General features: G+C 54.0%; 2 protein-coding genes across 3 annotated transcripts in view; one reads left to right on the top strand and one right to left on the bottom strand.

The window, feature by feature from the left end:
- The window catches only part of SLC37A1 (solute carrier family 37 member 1), a 70,043-nt gene extending 68,882 nt beyond the window's left edge, over positions 1–1,161 (bottom strand). Inside the window, exon 1 of the mRNA XM_059164804.1 lies at positions 1,057–1,161. The gene's annotated coding sequence lies outside the window, so the exon portion shown is untranslated. The remainder of the gene's footprint in view (positions 1–1,056) is intronic.
- A 4,294-nt stretch (positions 1,162–5,455) lies between these two features.
- Positions 5,456–18,502, top strand: part of RSPH1 (radial spoke head component 1) — a 30,192-nt gene continuing 17,145 nt past the window's right edge. For both annotated transcript variants that reach the window (XM_059164812.1, XM_059164811.1), the window contains exons 1-5: positions 5,456–5,611; positions 7,810–7,923; positions 8,028–8,133; positions 14,008–14,098; positions 14,607–14,742. In XM_059164812.1, coding sequence (XP_059020795.1) covers positions 5,558–5,611; positions 7,810–7,923; positions 8,028–8,133; positions 14,008–14,098; positions 14,607–14,742 — 501 coding nt within the window. In that variant the 5' untranslated portion in view covers positions 5,456–5,557. The remainder of the gene's footprint in view (positions 5,612–7,809; positions 7,924–8,027; positions 8,134–14,007; positions 14,099–14,606; positions 14,743–18,502) is intronic.

The following is an 18,502-nucleotide window of genomic DNA, read 5'->3' as shown; positions in this document are numbered from 1 at the left end:
CTTTGCTGGCTGCCACCTGCAGGGGAGCCATGAACTTACAAGTGGTCACTTGGAACCGCAAGGGCTGCGGTCTTTTCGCGCCCTCGGGGACATCGGGCTAGTGGACGCGAGTCTTCAGCACAGCCTGACTTCGGACCCCACAAGCGAGCCCCTGGCTGAGCCGTCCTCGGCGGTTTGATCCTCCGCAGGAAGGAAGGACGGCTGAAAATCACGAAGACCAAACGGAGCTGGAAGTTCCCCGAAGACCGGGGCAGGCGGCTCCGGCGGACTACAGGAGCCGCGAGCACGGTGTGAGCGGGGGTCGCCGACGCCCCCTCACGGCGCCAGGCTCCCCGCGAACATTTCACGCGGACACCGCAACAGCGCTGGAGGGCATTTCAGAGATGGGCACGCGGCCTTCAGAGCCTCGAAGAGGGGCTCGGGGTCCCGCCTGGCACCTGGTGCGTGGCCCCCAAACGCACTACAGTTCTGTTCTAAGGAGACACGGGGCCATCCCGGCTCCTGAGGGATCCACTGACACGGCGGGTCTCGGCGCGCGATCGGCGGCGGCGCACCGCGGCCTGCGCAGGGGAACGCGCGGTGCCCGTCTACGCGGCCGGGCCCGAAGCAGCCCTAACGGCCAGCGCGACATTTCCGCGGCGAAGGCGGCCCGAATCCTCTCCGAAGCGGCCCGGCTTGTTCTCAGGCGGCTGCTGCGGCCTCAACCACACCGGACAGGCCTGTGCGCTCTTCCGGTGCCCCGGTCTCGGGGCCGCTTCGGGCGGGTCCCCAGGGGCTCGGAAGGGACAGGCTCAGGGACGCAACTCGTCGCCACGGCAACCGCCAGGCCTGCGGCCCCCGCCCGGAGCTGGCCGGAAAGGCGTGGGAGGAGGGGCCGACCCCGGGGGCGGCCAGCACCTCCGGCCCCTCCGGAGCGATCCCGAGGTCCCCCAGGGCCCTCACGGCGGGCCGGCCGGACCGCCTTCCCCTCGCTCGTTCTCTTCGGAGGAGGGCAGGGCGGTAGCGACAGGCGCGTCTGTCGGCTCGGCCTGGGAAAGGCAAGAGAGAATGTCTCACCGGGGAAATGGAGCGGGCGGACCGGCGGACCCTCCCGCTCGCCGCCCTCTCGCCGCACCGAGGGACGCGTCTGCGCAAGCTCCCGGCTGCGGGGTTATGGGAAGTCCCTCGCGGGGGCTGACGGGAAGCCGCGCGGGGGCTGCTGGGAAGGGCTCACTCGTGGGCGACGGAGAACGCCTCGTGGGGGCTGCTGGGAAGGTTGTGCTCGGGGCTCCCCGGAAGGGTTTTCGGAGGCGGGGACGGTCCTCCTTCCTTGCCCGGGAAGACGCCGCCTTCGGCGACGTGCTCGCCCTTTCCCTCCTGCCCACGGAGAAAGGAGCGAGACGAGTTAAGGAGGCGTTTCGAGGCCTTCCTCGGAGTTTGAAAGCGCTGCCGGTGTGACCCCCAGGCCGTCGGGGTCACCCGGGGTCAGGGGTCAGGGCGTCGGGGGCTGCGAGGAAGCCTCCCGGGACTCCGCGGTCTGTCCGAGGCGGGGAACCGGTCTGAGCGGATCCGGGCGGCGCAGTCTGGATCGGGTCCGGCGTTGCCGCGGGAGGCTGGGGACGCGGCCGTCTCGCTTCTTCAGGCCCCGCCGGACCTGCGGCGCGTGACACCGCCGTGGACGGACGATGGGGGGCGGGGTGACAGCGCCGTGGACGGACGATGGGGGGCGGGGTGACACCGCCGTGGACGGACGATGGGGGGCGGGGTGACACCGCCGTGGACGGACGATGGGGGGACAGGGTGACAGCGCCGTGGACGGACGATGGGGGGCGGGGTGACAGCGCCGTGGACGGACGATGGGGGACGGGGTGACACTGCCGTGGACGGACGATGGGGGGCGGGGTGACACCGCCGTGGACGGACGATGGGGGGACAGGGTGACAGCGCCGTGGACGGACGATGGGGGGCGGGGTGACACCGCCGTGGACGGACGATGGGGGGCGGGGTGACACCGCCGTGGACGGACGATGGGGGGCGGGGTGACACCGCCGTGGACGGACGTTGGGGGACGGGGTGACGCCGCCGTGGACGGACGATACGGACGATGGGGGGCGGGGTGACGCCGCCGTGGACGGACGATGGGGGGCGGGGTGACACCGCCGTGGACGGACGATGGGGGGCGGGGTGACACCGCCGTGGACGGACGTTGGGGGGCGGGGTGACACCGCCGTGGACGGACGTTGGGGGGACGGTGTCACACCGCCGTGGACGGACGTTGGGGGACGGGGTGACGCCGCCGTGGACGGACGATACGGACGATGGGGGGCGGGGTAACGCCGCCGTGGACGGACGTTGGGGGGCGGGGTGACACTGCCGTGGACGGACGATGGGGGGACGGGGTCACGCTGCCGTGGACGGACGATGGGGGGCGGGGTGACACTGCCGTGGACGGACGATGGGGGGACGGGGTCACGCCGCCGTGGACGGACGATGGGGGGGGCGCGGTGACGCTGCCGTGGACTGAAGGATTAGGGGGGCGCAGGGTGACACTGCTGTGGACTGACAATGGGGGGGCGAGGTGACACTGCCGTGGACTGACGATGGGGGGCGGGGTGACACTGTCGTGGACTGAACGATGAGGCGGTAACTGACTCTCCGCAGGAGAGGTCAGTCGCGTCGTAAGCTCCAGGACTCACGAGCTCCATGTCCGGCTGGCGCCCAGTTGCTCCCTGCGATGGGATCCTGAACAGGGGCTTAAGCCACTTGGGGTTCCTCAGTCTAAGCTCACGGAGCTGCGCCTCTGCCTGGGAGGTGGTTTCGGGCCATCCCAGAAAACCAGTTACTCCTTTAAACCAGAGATGTGGGAGGCCAGGAGAGCAGTGAGGGGCAGCAACGGCTTTGAATCCCGCTGGCTCTTCGCCCTGGAGCGAAGATGGTACCTCCCAGCGCTTCCTTTCCTTGGCCAGGGGCTGGGGGATGACTGCGAGGACTCAGCAGGACAATTCACATAAAACAGCGACGCGGAGCTGGACACCTAGCAACTTCAATCGCTGTCGTTAGAGCAAGTCGGGAAGTGGAATTTCTGACCTTCGTTTTCACTTGCAAAAACGCTAACATGTATTTGAATGACCAATTGCCACCCCGGATTTCTAGTATTTAAAATATTTTTGACATTTTCTTATAAAAAGACATGCTTAATTGTACTAAATGTGGCAACTGCCAGGTCTAAAGGAGAGCATGACCATCCAGTCCCCAAACACTTCACTTTTCCCCACAAGAAAAACTGTTAAATTTTGGCGTTTATAATCTTTTTTCTTTGCAACTCACAAATAGTGCTAACTGTAGGGACTTGGGTGTTAATTTGCTTGTTAATTGTCTCTTTTTTCAGTAAGTGAAGTGTTTGGGACTGACGTTAGGTTAAGATCACTACCTTCCATTACGTCATTGTTCTGAGGGACAGGCTGGAAAGCACGCGCGATCTGGGAGTTCTGTGGATGCTTCGCCTCCCGGGTTTGGTACTCTGTAAGGCTGTCGGCTGTCTGTGTTCAGATCAAACTGTTTCCTCAGCCACCCCTTCCCTACCCTCACAGCAACAACAAACAACACACCTTGGGGTCGGCATGAGGGGAACTTTTTTTGAATGATATGTGATTTCTTTGTAATAGTTTTGTTTACATTGGATAGCTTTCATAATAAATAACATGTTAATAAAATATTATTTTTGGTCCCCATGACAGCTCCTTGAGAGCGGAAGGGCTTATCCTCCCCAGTTTACAAAATAGGAATCCAAGGTTCAGAGGGCAGGTGAATTACCTGAGGTCACCAAAGCCATGGGAACCCAGAATTAGAACTCGAACATTCTGGCTCTAGGAGAGTCACGTCTTCATCTAGAACAATGATGACTTTAAGACCTGTTTCCCATCCATTTAGATGAAATTTTTAATACTTAAATATTAGGTTTGATGAAATAAAATGATTGGGTTATTGTTATTGTTCAAGGTATTAAAACTCCAAAAAACCCCAACAATATTTAGATTTGAGATGACAGCTATTTGTGTCATTTGCAAAAACTCATTAGAAATTGGATATGCAAATGTACAAAGGCCAAAGCATACAGAAAAACAGAATTCTGAGCCATAAGCTACAGCCCAGGAAACCAACCCATTATCTATAGTAACCAGTCCAGGAAGCCAGGGTGCTGTTGAGTCGGACTTGTAGGAAGTCAGTCTGCTATCTCCTCCAAGTGATCTAGGGGCAAACACTAACCCCTGTAACCAGTGGCCAGGACTTGATCAATAACTGAGCAATTTTGTCATCGTCGTCCCCATGTCCAGCTTCGGACCAACCAGAGAAAGTCCAATATGCATTGCTCACCAGTCACACAGAATATCCCACTTCTACTGGGACACCCACAGCTTCCCTGGACTAACAGCCTCCAATCGGGGCGCACCTGGAGACCCCGCTCTTTTCCACTGTAAGCCTTGCCTCCCCTTTGCCTGCCCATGAGCTCCGTCCAAATGCAAGTGATGGTGGCTGACTTCCTGGCTAGGGCAAGCTCCGAATACATGGCCTTTGCTTGTTCATTTGGGTGGTCTTTGTCTATTCACACACACAAAATAGAGATTCTGTTAAGTACCACTGATGAAGAAAGACCTCGACCATATTTCCATCTCACCGGGAATCTAACGGCCCCGTGGACTGATTTCAGTGGCTTGGCTGAGCGTCTGCTGCGGGAAAAACACTTTCCTCGGTGCTGTGGGGGCTGAGAGCTAGACGGAGGATAGACAGGTGGACGGACGACAGGCGGTAGACGATACATGGACTTGAAGTCCTTTCTTCCTTGGGGTAGAGAGGGGACTGGACCCAGGCCCGCGGTGGAGAAGGGGTGTCAAACTCTTAAGAGCATCAGTGTGGACGCGCCCGCACACTGACTCCCTGTGTCAGAGAAGAGCTCTCGGCGGACAGATCTCTCCGGACGCTAACACCGAAGGGTCGGGAGAGCCCAGAAGGTGGGGAGGAGCAGGCAGGGCCCACGGAGGGACCCAAGAAGCCAAGGGGCCGGGTCGGAAGGGTCAGGGCTCAGCGCAGGCAGAGGTGAAGCCCTGCCCAGGGCGGGCCCCTGTGCGTCGTCTGTGCTCCACGTCTTTAGGGCCCCGATCCAAAGGCGGCCCCGCGTGAGCGCACCAGCCGGCAGCCGGCCGCCCGGGCCAGCCACACTGGGTCCCCGCTAGACCGCGGGTGGGCGACGAATCCATCCCTAGTCCGCCCCCTCCCTCTTCCCGGGCGCCGATTGGTCGAGGTTCCCTCCCGTTGCTATGACAGCACCGAAAGCGGTCAGTGGCTCCGCCCCACGCCCTCCCGCCCCGCCCCTTCCCGCTAGGCCCGGGCGCCCCTTCCCGTTGCTATGACAGCATCCGAACGCGGCCGGTGGCTCCGCCCCGCCCCTCCGGCCCGCGCCAGGGGGGAGGCGGGGCGGACCTCGTCTCCATGGCGACGGCGGACGCGGCGGTGCGGGCGGCGGGGACCTACCGACTGGAGACGCGCTGGTGGCGGCGAGGACCGAGACCGGGGCGAGGGCATGTCGGACTTGGGCTCGGAGGAGTTGGAGGAGGAGGGAGAGAATGACCTTGGGGTGAGCGCTCCGGGGGCGGGGGGCTTCCCGGGCGCCCCGCGGAGGCCAGCCGGGGACCGGGACCGCACCGGCCACCGCCGCGCCGGGACGTTGGCGATGGAAGGTGCCCCGCTGACGTCCTCTTGCCACATCCCTCCTCGCCGCCTCCTCCCTCCGCATCCCGCCTCCCGTTAAAGGCGAAGACTTCCCAGTCCAGCCTCTGGGAACATCCCCCGCCTGCTGCTGGTCTCCGTCCTGGCGCCCTCCGAGGCGGCGGGTCACTCCGCTCTGGCGAGCCGCAGGGCGCTGGGTCCTGCCCTGGAGCCTGCGCCTCAGGATCAAGGGGGTGGAGGGAAGGGCTTCGCGGGGTCCTTCGAGAGATGCGAGGGGCTCTCAGCGAGGCTTCCACCCTGGAAGCCTGGAATCCTATGGGCTCTCTCCGCTCTTGTGGGAGCTGACCCAGGTCACTGGACTAGTTCCCGGTGCAGGCAGCAGAGAGTCGGTGCTGGGTGCCTGGCGTCCGGGCGGGAGCCGGGCTCTGCGTGGGCATAGATGGATGTCCCCAGACTAATCACTCTACCCCACAGGGTGACTTGTCTCCTGGCCGACAGGTGGGAACCCCAGCCACGGTGTGTGTGCTCGGGGTACAGAGTGGAGACAGTTTCAGAATTAGCTGAAAAACCTACCACTTCGGCTGTGATAGATGCTCAGAACTTTTTTGCTCCCTGGGTGTGCCCACCTCCCAGCTTCTGTCCTGGTCACTGCTCAAGACTAGCCCCTCTAGGGGTGGAGCCACCCGGCCAGTAGGATGGCTGGAAGCCAGGAATCCACGCTCCCCAGACAGCCAGCAGCTCGTGCTAAAAAGAGGACAAACCACAGTGCTTTACCCTCCAGCATCCCCGGGGCATTGAGGCCCAGGTGGGGACATCTCCTGACACACCCACCCTCCTCTCTTGTGTCTGTTTCCCCACCTCCTTTGTTGGTTTCTCAGAGGACGCTTTTAAAACATCACTTGCTCAGAGTCTGTTTCTGGGGGAACCCATTCTTCAGCATCTGCCCCGTAAGACTTCGAACTTGTCCCCTCAGGTAGCCCTGGTGATTTGTAACTCTTTTGTGCCCATAACTTTAGCTTTGAATCACAGCTGGGGTCATTTTAGAGCCCCCTCCCCCATTCGGTCACTCCCGTCGGGTGCCCTGGGAGGTCTTCTGAGCGAAGTGGAGAGCTTTTACACATTTTGATTTCGTCTAACCCTGAAACAAATTGGTAAGGTCACACATGTTTACCTTCCGTTCTGAGCATGGATTTCTGAGCTAGACAGATTTGCCTGGGCAAAGGCAGACCGCAGATGGTTTTTTCCCCACGTCCTAGTCGTATGTCTGAGCTGTATGGTGCCCTCTTTGCAGACACCACTCTGTGTCAAACCGTTACTCTGTGCCTTCGCCCTTTTATTATGTATATGTTCACTCTGCACTCATGGTTAGGGGCTTGAAGAATGTTTATTTGCTGAAGGGTAGGAGAAAATAGGTGAATTACAAACCCGTATTAGTTTTTTTTTTTTAATTGATTTACTTGTAAGCTACATATTATTTCCATGTTAGTCTACGAGTGTTTGAAACTCGAGTCTCTCTCTGAGGAGTTGAAACTTGATAACGAGATTAACTAAGTGGAGTTAGGGACACTTGTGACAGCTGAGCCCTGGTCCTTAGCTTCCCCTGTGGCTTCCTGTCCTGCGGGCGCCCCCATGGTGAAAGGGGTCCTGAGGCCACAGCAGCCCTGGAGATCCTTGGAGGAAGAGGTGTTTTTTTTTTGCATTTTGAGTCCTGGATTATTGGAGGAAGGAACAGGGAGGTATTCCTAATGTGGCTTGAGGCCATGCCACCGGCATCTGTCACTTCATGCCTGTTCCCACAGAGAACACAATCAGGAGCGCCTCGTGTTTCCCGCAGTTTGTCGATTTTGCTCACAGGGCAGAGGATTATCATGATCAGTTGCAAACTCAGATGCTGGAGAGAGCGAGGGAGGCTTCCACCCTTGACCGGTCCCAGGATATCACCTTAGACCAAGGCTCCACATCGCCCAGGTGTGGTTTCCTACCTCACCTGTCAGACGGGGCTGAAGACTGGGACGGATCCCATGACATATCACTTACAGAAGCGCTGAGCGCATCCTTAGTGACGAATACGCAGTGGCTGTCCTTGTCTCTGTCTCTTCTGCCCAGGAGTACGAGGGGGAGCGGAATGAGGCAGGTGAACGGCACGGGCACGGGAAAGCAAGACTGCCCAACGGGGACACGTATGAAGGCGACTATGAACACGGGAAAAGACATGGCCAGGTCAGAACAGGTGCCTTCAGGGGCTAGATTTCTCCAGTTACTATTCTGGTGGTGAGCCCGGAACACAGGAATGATACGAATCGTATATAATCGATGTGTTTCAGGGTGTCTACAAGTTTAAAAATGGTGCTCGGTACATGGGAGAATACGTTCAAAATAAAAAGCATGGTCACGGCACTTTCATATACCCAGATGGCTCAAGATATGAAGGTAAGACGTGCTCACAAAGCAGATGTTTGTGTTGTAAAGTTTATGTGTGGGGTTGAGCTTGTCGTGGTTGCTGAGCTGCGTGAGGGAGCTTCGAGTCCTCCAGATCAGTCAGTCATTCAATAAACACAGCTGTGCTCCTAGGTTCACGGGGTTGATGCAGAGACCAGAGAGGCCTGTAATGAACGGACCGGCGGCTGCCCCTGCAGCCAGCACAGCTGTGAGCCCGTGTGCTCAGTACCAAAAGCAAGGGAGGCTGTGGGGGAGCACAGGCGTCTGGGGTCTGGACCCTTGACCTCAGATACTCAGTCCTTTCAGTCTCTTGATGTTGACTTGCTGCTTCCCTTTCTGGCCAGTCCCTCTTCTGACGAACACGTGGTTTCTTTAGACCTGGTGGCTCCTTCGTTGAAGGCCGCTGGTCTGGAAGACACATCTGGAAGACATGTCTGCCACGATTTCTTTCTTTTTTTTTTTTTTTAAGATTTAATTTATTTATTTGACACAGAGAGATCACAAGTAGGCAGAGAGGCAGGCAGAGAGAGAGGGGGAAGCAGGCTCCCGGCGGAGCAAAGAGCCCGATGCGGGGCTTAATCCCAGGACCCTGAGATCATGACCTGAGCCGAAGGCAGAGGCTTAAACCCACTGAGCCACGCAGGCACCCCTTGCCACAATTTCTTACCTGCCAATGTTATGTGGGAGGGAAATTCTTGTTCCCTTATTTCCAAGAACCCCACGGCTGCCCCCACACACCGTCATCACCCGGTGTGACTACCATGTTGATCTGATCCCAATGAGGGATGAGCCCGGGAAGACAGACAAGTGGGGAGTGGGTGTGAGCCCTCAGAAACTATGCAGGATTCTGTGTTCTGGACTTTTCCTGGGAAGAACATATCCAGTTTTCATCAGATTTCCCAGGGGAGCTATGACTGCAACCCTGGAGCCGTGGTGACAAGCCGTGGTGAGCTTGTGTAGGGAGCCTCACTGCTCGCTGTCCCAGCTCTCTGGTCTGCAGCGTGAGGAGTGAACACGGGGAACCGTGCCCGGTGGACGGCGAGCTCTCAGTACGTGTCCGCCGGCAGCATCGCCTCCCGGTGCGGACATGTCCTTCGGCGCGAGCCCGAGCTGCCTCCCTCATCACCGAATGAAAGTAGAACCAAGGAATTCTGAACCAGAGGTTCTGCCAGAGTCTGAGAGCCAGGGAAAGCCTGCCTGCGTTGGTCGTGTTAGAGAGGAATTTCTGCTCTGTTTCCTATTTCTTAGAGGGCTTATCGCAGAAGGAACACCATCTGCTTTTTAAATCAACTTGAAACAATTTAATTTAGAGTTTGATTTAATTCCTTCCAGACTTTTATGAACCTAATCTCATTGTTGTCATGTTTTATTTTAGTGTAGACGTTAATACAAGTGGAACAACATGTAAATATGTAAAGAAGGTACTCAGAGTAAGGGATCGAAGGGGTTTTTTAAACGTAAAGATTAGCCAAAATGTAGACCTTCTTTGCCAACAGCCATGAGTTATTGTGTCTCCATGTGGCTTTGTAGGTTAAAGTGTGCAGGGTGTGGTCACTGCTCAGAGATTTCTTCTTTGAGGTCAAAAGCTACAATGTTAATTTTAGCTCAGCCATTGAACAATCTTCTAGTCATAAAGTCCAAGTTAAGACATGGTTGAATTTTTCAAGACTGTGTGTTGGCCCACTGCCACCCTAAGGGACACAGAGTGGTTTTCTGCAGGTTATCAAGAGTACTCAGCCTCAGCCCGGGGTTGGGGGCACATTCCTGATCAACCCACTGAGCCTGATGGGGAGCCCAGGGACCAGCGGATACTCCTGGTTTGGGGGCCACTAGAGCAGTGGTAAAGTGGGGAATGAGGTTGGGGGGTGAGTGGGAGCCACTTTAGAGGGGCTTTCGGACCACTTCTCTGGACTGTGAGATGCAGAGACGGAAGGTCCACAAGGGCTTGGGAAAGGAGAGGGAACACCCCTCTCTAGGACCGGTCCTGTAACCAGCTGCAAGGAGCCAATAAAGATGAAGATGTTTGGTCATGACAACGTGGAGAGACAAAACGATATGACTCAAAGTTGGCTTTTCTGGACGCTCTCAGTGGCCAGAGCCAGAAGAAGACATGAATGCATGGCCCTTGCTTGTGCAAGAGAGCACGATGTTGGAACCACGGAAATCGGGATCTTTGTTTCCGTCCTGCTGTGTGGCCTTGGGCAAGGTGCATGATCTCTCTGGGTTTTGGGTGGTGTCCCTGTAAAAATGTGTTTTGGTTATTACACATCCCAAAGGAGGTGACCAATGCAAAGACCCTAGCTGGCAGGAAGCACCCCCAGAGTGATGCCCCACCGATGTCAGCTCCCGTCTCATCCACGTTCTGCCGACCCGGCAGCGGAGGGAGCCAGCGGGGCAGACAGTGACTAACCTGCATCTTAGGTGGGCAGAGAGCTTCTTAGAAGGGCATTTCATTTTAATTATTTTTAAATATTAGTTCTTAAAGATTTCATTTATTTATTTGCTTATTTATTTGAGAGAGGCAGAGAGAGCGCGAGCACTTGCACACGAGCAGGGGTGAGGGGACAGAGGGAGAGGGAGAGAGAGAATCCCAAGCAGACTCTGAACCCAGTGTAGATAGAGCCTGATGCAGGGCCTGATCTCAAAACCCTGAGATCGTGACCCTGAGCTGAAATCAAGACTCAGACAGTTAAACGACTTGAACCACCCACATGCCCCAGGGCATCTTGCTTTAAATGGTCTTTAATCCCCAGAGCTGCAGACCCGGGAGCCCTAGAAGCCTGGGGATAGCGACAGGATGGACGCACGTGGAGAGCTTTGTAAGGGGACGGTGCTCTCCTGGAGGAAAACCAACACAGACCACCAGCCAGCCAACTGTGGAGTTCCTCCCGAGCAGAAATGTAGCTGAAAACGCTCTGGTGACGAGATGGAGAATGATGAGAAAGTACAGAGTTAGGGGTTGGAAGGCTGAGCAACGAAGTGCACGGTTAAAGCAACAGCAACACAGCTTCTCAGTGGCATGCGTGTATAAAGGGAAACCTGGCCCGCGGTGTTAAAGACCTGCTCCAGGAGGCGACCTTTCCCTCACTTAGCTCCCTCACGTCACCACTTCCTGCCACCCGGTTACCATCTGCTGGGCAGGATTGCGAACACCTTATTTGTTCAGTAAACCAGGATTTTTATTTTATTTTTATTTTTTTTAAAGGTTTTATTTATTTACTTGACAGACAGAGACCACAAGTAGGCAGAGAGGCAGGCAGAGAGAGGAAGGGAAGCAGGCTCCCCGCCGAGCAGAGAGCCCGATGCGGGGCTTGATCCCAGGAATCTGGGATCATGACCTGAGCTGAAGGCAGAGGCTTTAACCCACTGAGCCACCCAGGAGCCCCTAAACCAGGATTTTAAAAAAAATTTCTGCACTGCCTTGAAGTTTGGTGCCTTTGCAATTTAATTATTTTCTTTCTTTCTTTCTTTCTTTCTTTCTTTCTTTCTTTCTTTCTTTCTTTCTTTGTTTTTTTTTTAAAGATTTTATTTATTTAAGAGAGAGAGAGAGCATGCACAAGCAGGGGGAGGGGCAGAGGGAGAGGGGGAAGCAGACTCCCCGCTGAACAGGGAGCCCGATGCGGGACTTGATCCCAGGACCTTGAGATCATGACCTGAGCTGAAGGCAGAGGCTTCACTGACTGAGCCCCCCAGGCGCCCCCCCCTTTCCTCCCTCCCTCCCTGCCTGCCTTCCCGTATGTCTATTTATTTATTAGCAAGAGAGACCGAACATGGGGGAAGAGACGTAGGGAGAGGGAGAGAGAATCTCAGGCAGACCCCACTGAGCACAGAGCCCGTCGGACAGGGTGCTCCATCCCATGACCCTGAGATCACGACCCGACCTCAAATCAAGAGTCAGATGCTCAATTGACAGAGACACCCAGGCGCCCCTGTAATTCAATTTGTTTCTTGAAGATTTTCTGTGAAGTGCTCACTACATTGTTCTCGACACGCTGCCCTGGAGACCAGCTGTAATGGCCGAGAGAAGAGGAGGGAACCGTTTTGTCATGGTCTTTTTGGGTGAAGAAACCAAGTGATGTCTTGGCCTCCCGGGGCTCTGTTGCTTGGCTCTGAGCGCTCCCACGCGCCAGCTCGGGGCCACTCGTCCCCAGCCCCGTGCGCAGTCCAACCTTGGCCGCAGTGGGAATATTTACACCACAGAAGCGCCTCTGCTGCACATCTGCCCTCCTCCTCTTAAACTGGTAATTTACCGGGACACAATGGCTCCTTGAAAGCCGAGTCCTGCAGGACTCCTGCACCCTCTCTCTATCCTCAGGGCGACTTCAGGTTCGAGCCCCTGTGTTTGCTGAGTTATTTCAGTGTGGGGCTTCTCCGTCACCCTCGCTCATGCTGTTCCTGACACACGTCACACCTCTTCCCTCACTCACGCCGGTTCCCGCCGCCTCCTCTCTGGGCTGTCAGCTGTGGGTCCGCCCCGCACGTGGGGGGTGGGGGGCAGGCTCCCCCAGGTCAGCGCTCTTGGAGCTGCTGCTTGTCCGTCTCAGAGTGCTCGAGGCCTTGTGGAGCTGGTAGGGAAAACGTGGGGCTGTGCCCTTCCGTCCATCTGTTGCTGTGGATGAACATGGGATTCACGTCGCGTAAACACGTATTTCCTGGACGATCCACATGTCCTCGGCGTGCTGTGTCTTCTTCCTCTTGAAGGGGAAGCAGAGCCCGTTCTCCTGTAAGCCAGAATCTTATGCAAGTCTTGGGGGCTCTCTTTAAGGAAAAGAACATAAGATTGGCATACATGTGAATGTTCATTTGTAATAAAAAATCAAAATAAAATGCCACGACTGTTATAAAATCCGAGGACTTAACAAACAGAAGTTTAAAAATTCATGCCTGACATGGCTGTCACACACCTTTTCCTTGTCTGTCTAGCTATAATGGAATGTCTCTCTGACCGCAATTCTGTAATATCCTTCTCTACAGAGAAAATAGGGAATTCTATCTTTTGTCTTTGATCAGAAATTGATGAAAATTCATTTTTTAAAAATTATGCATAGTCTAGAAAAGCGTCATTCCAGGTAACAACTTGTTATTAGCAACGCCACGTGCCTTTTTAGGAGAGGGGTCAACCTCAGAAAACTCTTTAAGTTTCTTCCCTGTGTGAGCTGCAAGGTTGGAGGGTGTCGTAAGTCTCCTGGAGCAGAGATCCATCCTCAAGGATCGACCTCATGCCCTAACTCGTTTGCTGTTGTCATTACGGTAGAGGTGTTGGGAATTTTATGATATTTTTGCCAGTTCCAGTATTTCTCAGCAAGGCAGCGGGAGATTCGCAGGAGGCGGCACGGGGGGAAGCAGGCAGGGGTGATCAGTGAGGGAAGAGTCCGGGCACAGGCAGGGGCTGGGAACGGTGCAGGGTCCACACCCTTGGAGCTGGTGTGTAGGTGGGGCACCCCGGGCACCCTGGCCGGGAAGGTGTGTCGGAGCGAGGTGATGAGGTGGGAGAGAGAGTGAGCTGCTGGGAGAGGTCGAGGCGGGGTCGGCAAGCCTGGGTGTTGTTGGATCGCGGAACTGTGCAAGCAGGGGTGCGGTGTAGGGAGGACTACAGGACAAAAGCCGGGTTTGAATCCTTGCTCTGCCACCGACCAGCGGGGATACCTGTTGTCGGCACACGCAGGTGACGGCGGCCCGTGTGTGTGCACCTGTCTAGACCTGCGTCCAGGAGGCCCTTGACTCAGTTTCCTTTAGCCAGCCGCCCACACCACGCCATCCAGCCAGAGGGGCAGGGGACAGAGGAGGGTCACAGAGGGAGGAGACAGCAGGTGAAGCCCGTCTTTCCCTTCTCACCCGGGCCATCTTTTGTGTCCTCCCTTCCAGGGGAGTGGGCGGATGACCAAAGGCACGGTTACGGCGTCTACTACTACGTCAATAATGACACCTACACGGGGGAGTGGTTTGCTCACCAAAGGTTTGCGTTCTCTCTTCCGTTCTGTACACTTGTTTATGTGACGAGAATATGACGACGTCTTATTATGAGGCGGAATCATGACAAAAACCCATTAGCCAACTCTGCCAGGCAGTCCAAACCCTTCAAGGCTTTCAGGTGGGCACTCCAGATGTGACATGACTGGGCAGGTACAGATGTGTGGGGAGAATACTCGGTCCTTCATTCAGAGCCCCCGGGGCGAGGGGGCCACAGAAGTACCCACCTGGGGACAGAGCCACAGAGCCTCCTGGGAGCATTGCCTCTTTCCCACGTGACCCGAATGATATGCAGGAAGGGCATCGGGAAGGGTGTCGCTGTCCAGCACGCGATGCCCCTCTCATGCATGGGCACACAGAGCAGGCGCGTGCTTTGATGGGGGCACAGACAGAAAAGCCAAGGATAGGCCACCCTCAATTTAAATGTCTGTCCTGTAAACCTGGAAGGCTTTCCACTGTGCGGGGAGACTGCATGTTCTTTCTGTCTTTACCAGGCACGGGCAAGGCACCTATTTCTACGCAGAGACGGGCAGTAAGTACATAGGTACCTGGGTGAACGGACAGCAAGAGGGTGCGGCCGAACTCATTCACCTGAACCACAGGTACCAGGGCAAGTTCTTCAACAAAAACGTAAGTTGGTGGGAAACGAAGCGCGCCCTCCTCCCCCGTCTGCGTAAATATGTGAACGTAGAATCCTAAAAACTCAGGGAACCCTCCAACCCCTCCAAACACAGGGAGGGGGCAGCTGTGCCTCTCCCCAAGTCTCTGCTGCCTACAGACGGTAGAGTGGAGGGCACCTGGTTCTTTTCTCTGCGTCTCAGTGAACCCCCACTCTACCCGGCCGGGATCCAGCCCATCCTTATAAAGTGGAGGGGGGGGGGTCCCGTCTCCCATAGGTGCTCCTCATGGGTAGGTCAGATGTGAGACATTTCCTGTGCTTGTGAGCATGTGGGTGTTCGGACATCCTTTGCCCTGGGGGGCACGCGCTGCAGCGCCGGGTCGGCAGACCCACAAGCTTCTTCCTTGCCGCAGGCTAGTCCGCCCGCCCTGGACGCGGGCTTGCGTGGGAAGGTGTGGCCAGTCCGCAGGGCTCATAATTGGTCGATTCTGTTGGAGGGCTCCGTGGTTGTGGGGGCCCCGCTGGGACACAGAGATGCCCTGCTCATTCGGCCCTCCCCCCACACTTCAAGCCAGCGTGGCCAGAAACGTCCCCTGAAGAGTTTGCAAAGCAAGTTAAAGGCATTAGAAGTTGACACAGAGAGAGGCGCCTGGGTGGCACAGCTAGTTAAACATCTCACTCTTGGTTTCAACTCAGATTGTGAACTCAGGGTCGTGAGATCGAGGCCCAGGGCAGGCTCTGTGCTCAGCAGGGGGGGGTGGGGTGTCTGCTTGAGATTCTCTCCCTCTCCATCTGCCCCTCTCTCTGCTCTCACACTCTCTCTCTCTCAAATAAATAAATAAATAAATAAATAAATAAATAAATCTTTAAAAAAGAAGTTGGGTGCAGGGAATATTGAACTAATATTATGAAACCACCTTGGACTCTCTTAAAACTTAGTTTTCACTGACATAAAATTCATTCCCTGACTTACAGATTCTACTTTTAAGTCTTTGTAAAGCAGCATCATTCTCCCCAAATCCATGCATTGCATATGTAATTCTCAGGAAAATTCTCCCGGGATGCTTTTCAGCACGGGGAGCTGTGTGGAGGGAACAAGAATTTGACGAAAGTTCATTGGGAAAATCAACAAACCTAGACTCCTCTGGAGAAGGAGAGCTTTGGTCTGCTGGTTAGTGAGACCTGTGCACATGGCACACAAGTCCAGTGGGCCGTTGAACAATGCAGGGGTAGGGGCACGGATCCCTGACCCCCGCACAGTCAGAGATCCACACAGGACTTTGACTCCCCCAAAACTTCACTACCAAGAGCATGCTGTGGACCGGAAACCTTACCAACAAGCCTTACCAACAAGATAAACAGTCATTAACACACACTGGTATGTTTCGGGGGCTATACACTGTATCCTCACAAGAAAGTCAGCCACATACTTTGTATCTATACTAGATACTGTATTCTTATAATAAGGTAAGCTGGAGGAAAGGAAATGTTATTAAGAAAATCATTAGGGGGGCACCTGGGTCGCTCAGTGGGTTAAAGCCTCTGCCTTAGGCTCAGGTCATGATCTCGGGGAACTGGGATTGAGCCCCGCATTGGGCTCTCTGCTTAGCAGGGAGCCTGCTTCCCCCACCCCCACCGCCTGCTGCTCTGCCTACTTGTGATATCTGTCTGTCAAATAAATTAAGAAAATCTTTAAAAAAATTATTAGGAAGAGAAAACATATTTATAGTGCTACTCTGTATTGAAAAAAAAAAAATCCGCATGTAAAGGGACCCGTGCAGTTAAGACAAGCATTGTTCAGGGGTCAGCTGTCCGTTCTAATTGAAATGTCCCCAGACACCCAGCCCTTTCTCCACGCGTACATACAGCATGAGGGCTGTCACTGTATAAAATAGGATCACATTATATCCGGACACGAAAATAGGCACAGAGACCTCGATCTCTTTGCTCATTTGGGAATATTTACGTAGGTTAGACACGGCCATTGCTGAGTTTACAAATATTGACATTTTGAATCATGATTGATATCACCAGCTGCCCAAAAGAGCTGTGCTAGTTTACACTCTGGTGAGCAGACTCTGAGATCTTCTGTCATACATTCTCCAACATTGGGTATCACCAGTCTTTAATGTTTTTGCAACTCCGATGGATAAAAAATGTCTTGTGGTTTTAATGTGCATTTCCCCGATTCCTAGTGAAGTCCAGCATCTTTACGCACTTCTGCTCCTGGTTCCACTACCTTCCTCGGAGATTACCCGTTCATATCCTTGCCGACAAGTTATTAGAACGTACTTCAAACTTTTGATAATTGCAACTGAGCTACCAGGTTGGAGAAATACAGATCATGAAGCAGATTAGAAAGTCTAGGGACAGATGTAAGTGCATACGGCAAATTAGCTCCTGAAAAGGGCATCATTTAAATTAATGAGGACATGATGGGGAGAAGTCGAGGAGTGGTGCTCAGACAACTTAATAACGAAACGAAGAAAAACAAAGTCCGTTTGACATCCAGCACGAGGTGAAGACACACTCTAGAGGGAGCACAGGTTTAAATGTAAACAAAACCACATACAGAAAAAAAAATAGGTAAATGTTCATTAACTTTGAAATGAAGAAAGAGGACTTTCTAAGCAGAAATATAAAGGAAAACCCAACAGATTTTGCTTGCTAAAAATAATCCCTTATTGATTAGAATATGCTTTAAAGAAAGTTTAAGAGATAAATGACCAGTGGGGTTAGGATGTTTGTAAGATTTAGTACGCATACCTAAAGCATTTGCATCAGTCAGTGGGATTTTAAGTGGTCAAAAATGTTGAAAAAAATCCAACCCTACTTATAACTTAAAGATGTGACTTAATGATGAGTCCTGTTACTTATATACTCAAAAAATGTAAAGATAGAGCAAAATGTTGATGCCCAGGAGAAGCAAGGGTTTACTGACAAAGGGCTCTTAAGTGTTGTTGTGGGAAGGAGGATCATTAGAGCCTCATTCTGGTGAATATATAACAAAATAGGTGTGTCTATATATTTTGTGAGTATATATGTACACACTGTGTGTGTGCGCCAGAATTCCACCTCTGAAAACTTCGACTCCAAATACATCTCCCGCCATGGTCTCTGTCAAGGGATAGTGTCAGCACACCAAATATTAACAATAGTAGATGGGTAAAATAGATTACAATTCTTAAATGAAAGAAAACTGGAAAGAACTGGAATTGTGGAAGACCATTTGTGAATACGGGAATTCATTTATGCTGTGTTTCTAAGTAACAGCAGAGTATGAGTCACTGGGAGTAATTACGGTCAAACGTCTATTTGGAAAAATCTAGGCACTAGAAATAAGGAATAAGGTTATAAAGACTATGTCACAATATATATTTTAAAAGATTTATTTATTTAGAAAGCAGCAGGGGGAGAGGCAGGGAGAGAGGGAGAGAATCTGAAGCAGGCTCCACGCCCAGCACAGAGCCCGAGGCAGGGCTCGATCTCATAACCCTGAGATCACCACCTGAGCCGAAATCATGAGAAGCCAGTCACTTAACCCACTGAGCCATCTGGGTACCCCAAGACCATGTTCCAATATTATTAACACTTCTATCTCTAGCTTGTTTGCCTGTGGGTATTGACTTCATGAAATTTTTGTAATAAATACATTACTTTTATGACAATGAAACTCAAGTTTAGGTAAGAAAGCAAACAGGCCCTATACCTGACAATTCCATTGGCCGTGAGTTCACAAAAGCCCTTTAACCCTCATCCGCTGTCTCGCTC

Source organism: Mustela lutreola, chromosome 2 (genome assembly GCF_030435805.1).
Source record: "Mustela lutreola isolate mMusLut2 chromosome 2, mMusLut2.pri, whole genome shotgun sequence".
Taxonomy (NCBI): domain Eukaryota; kingdom Metazoa; phylum Chordata; class Mammalia; order Carnivora; family Mustelidae; genus Mustela; species Mustela lutreola.
Note: the sequence above shows the minus strand (reverse complement) of the source record. Positions and strands in the feature narration are given on the sequence as shown.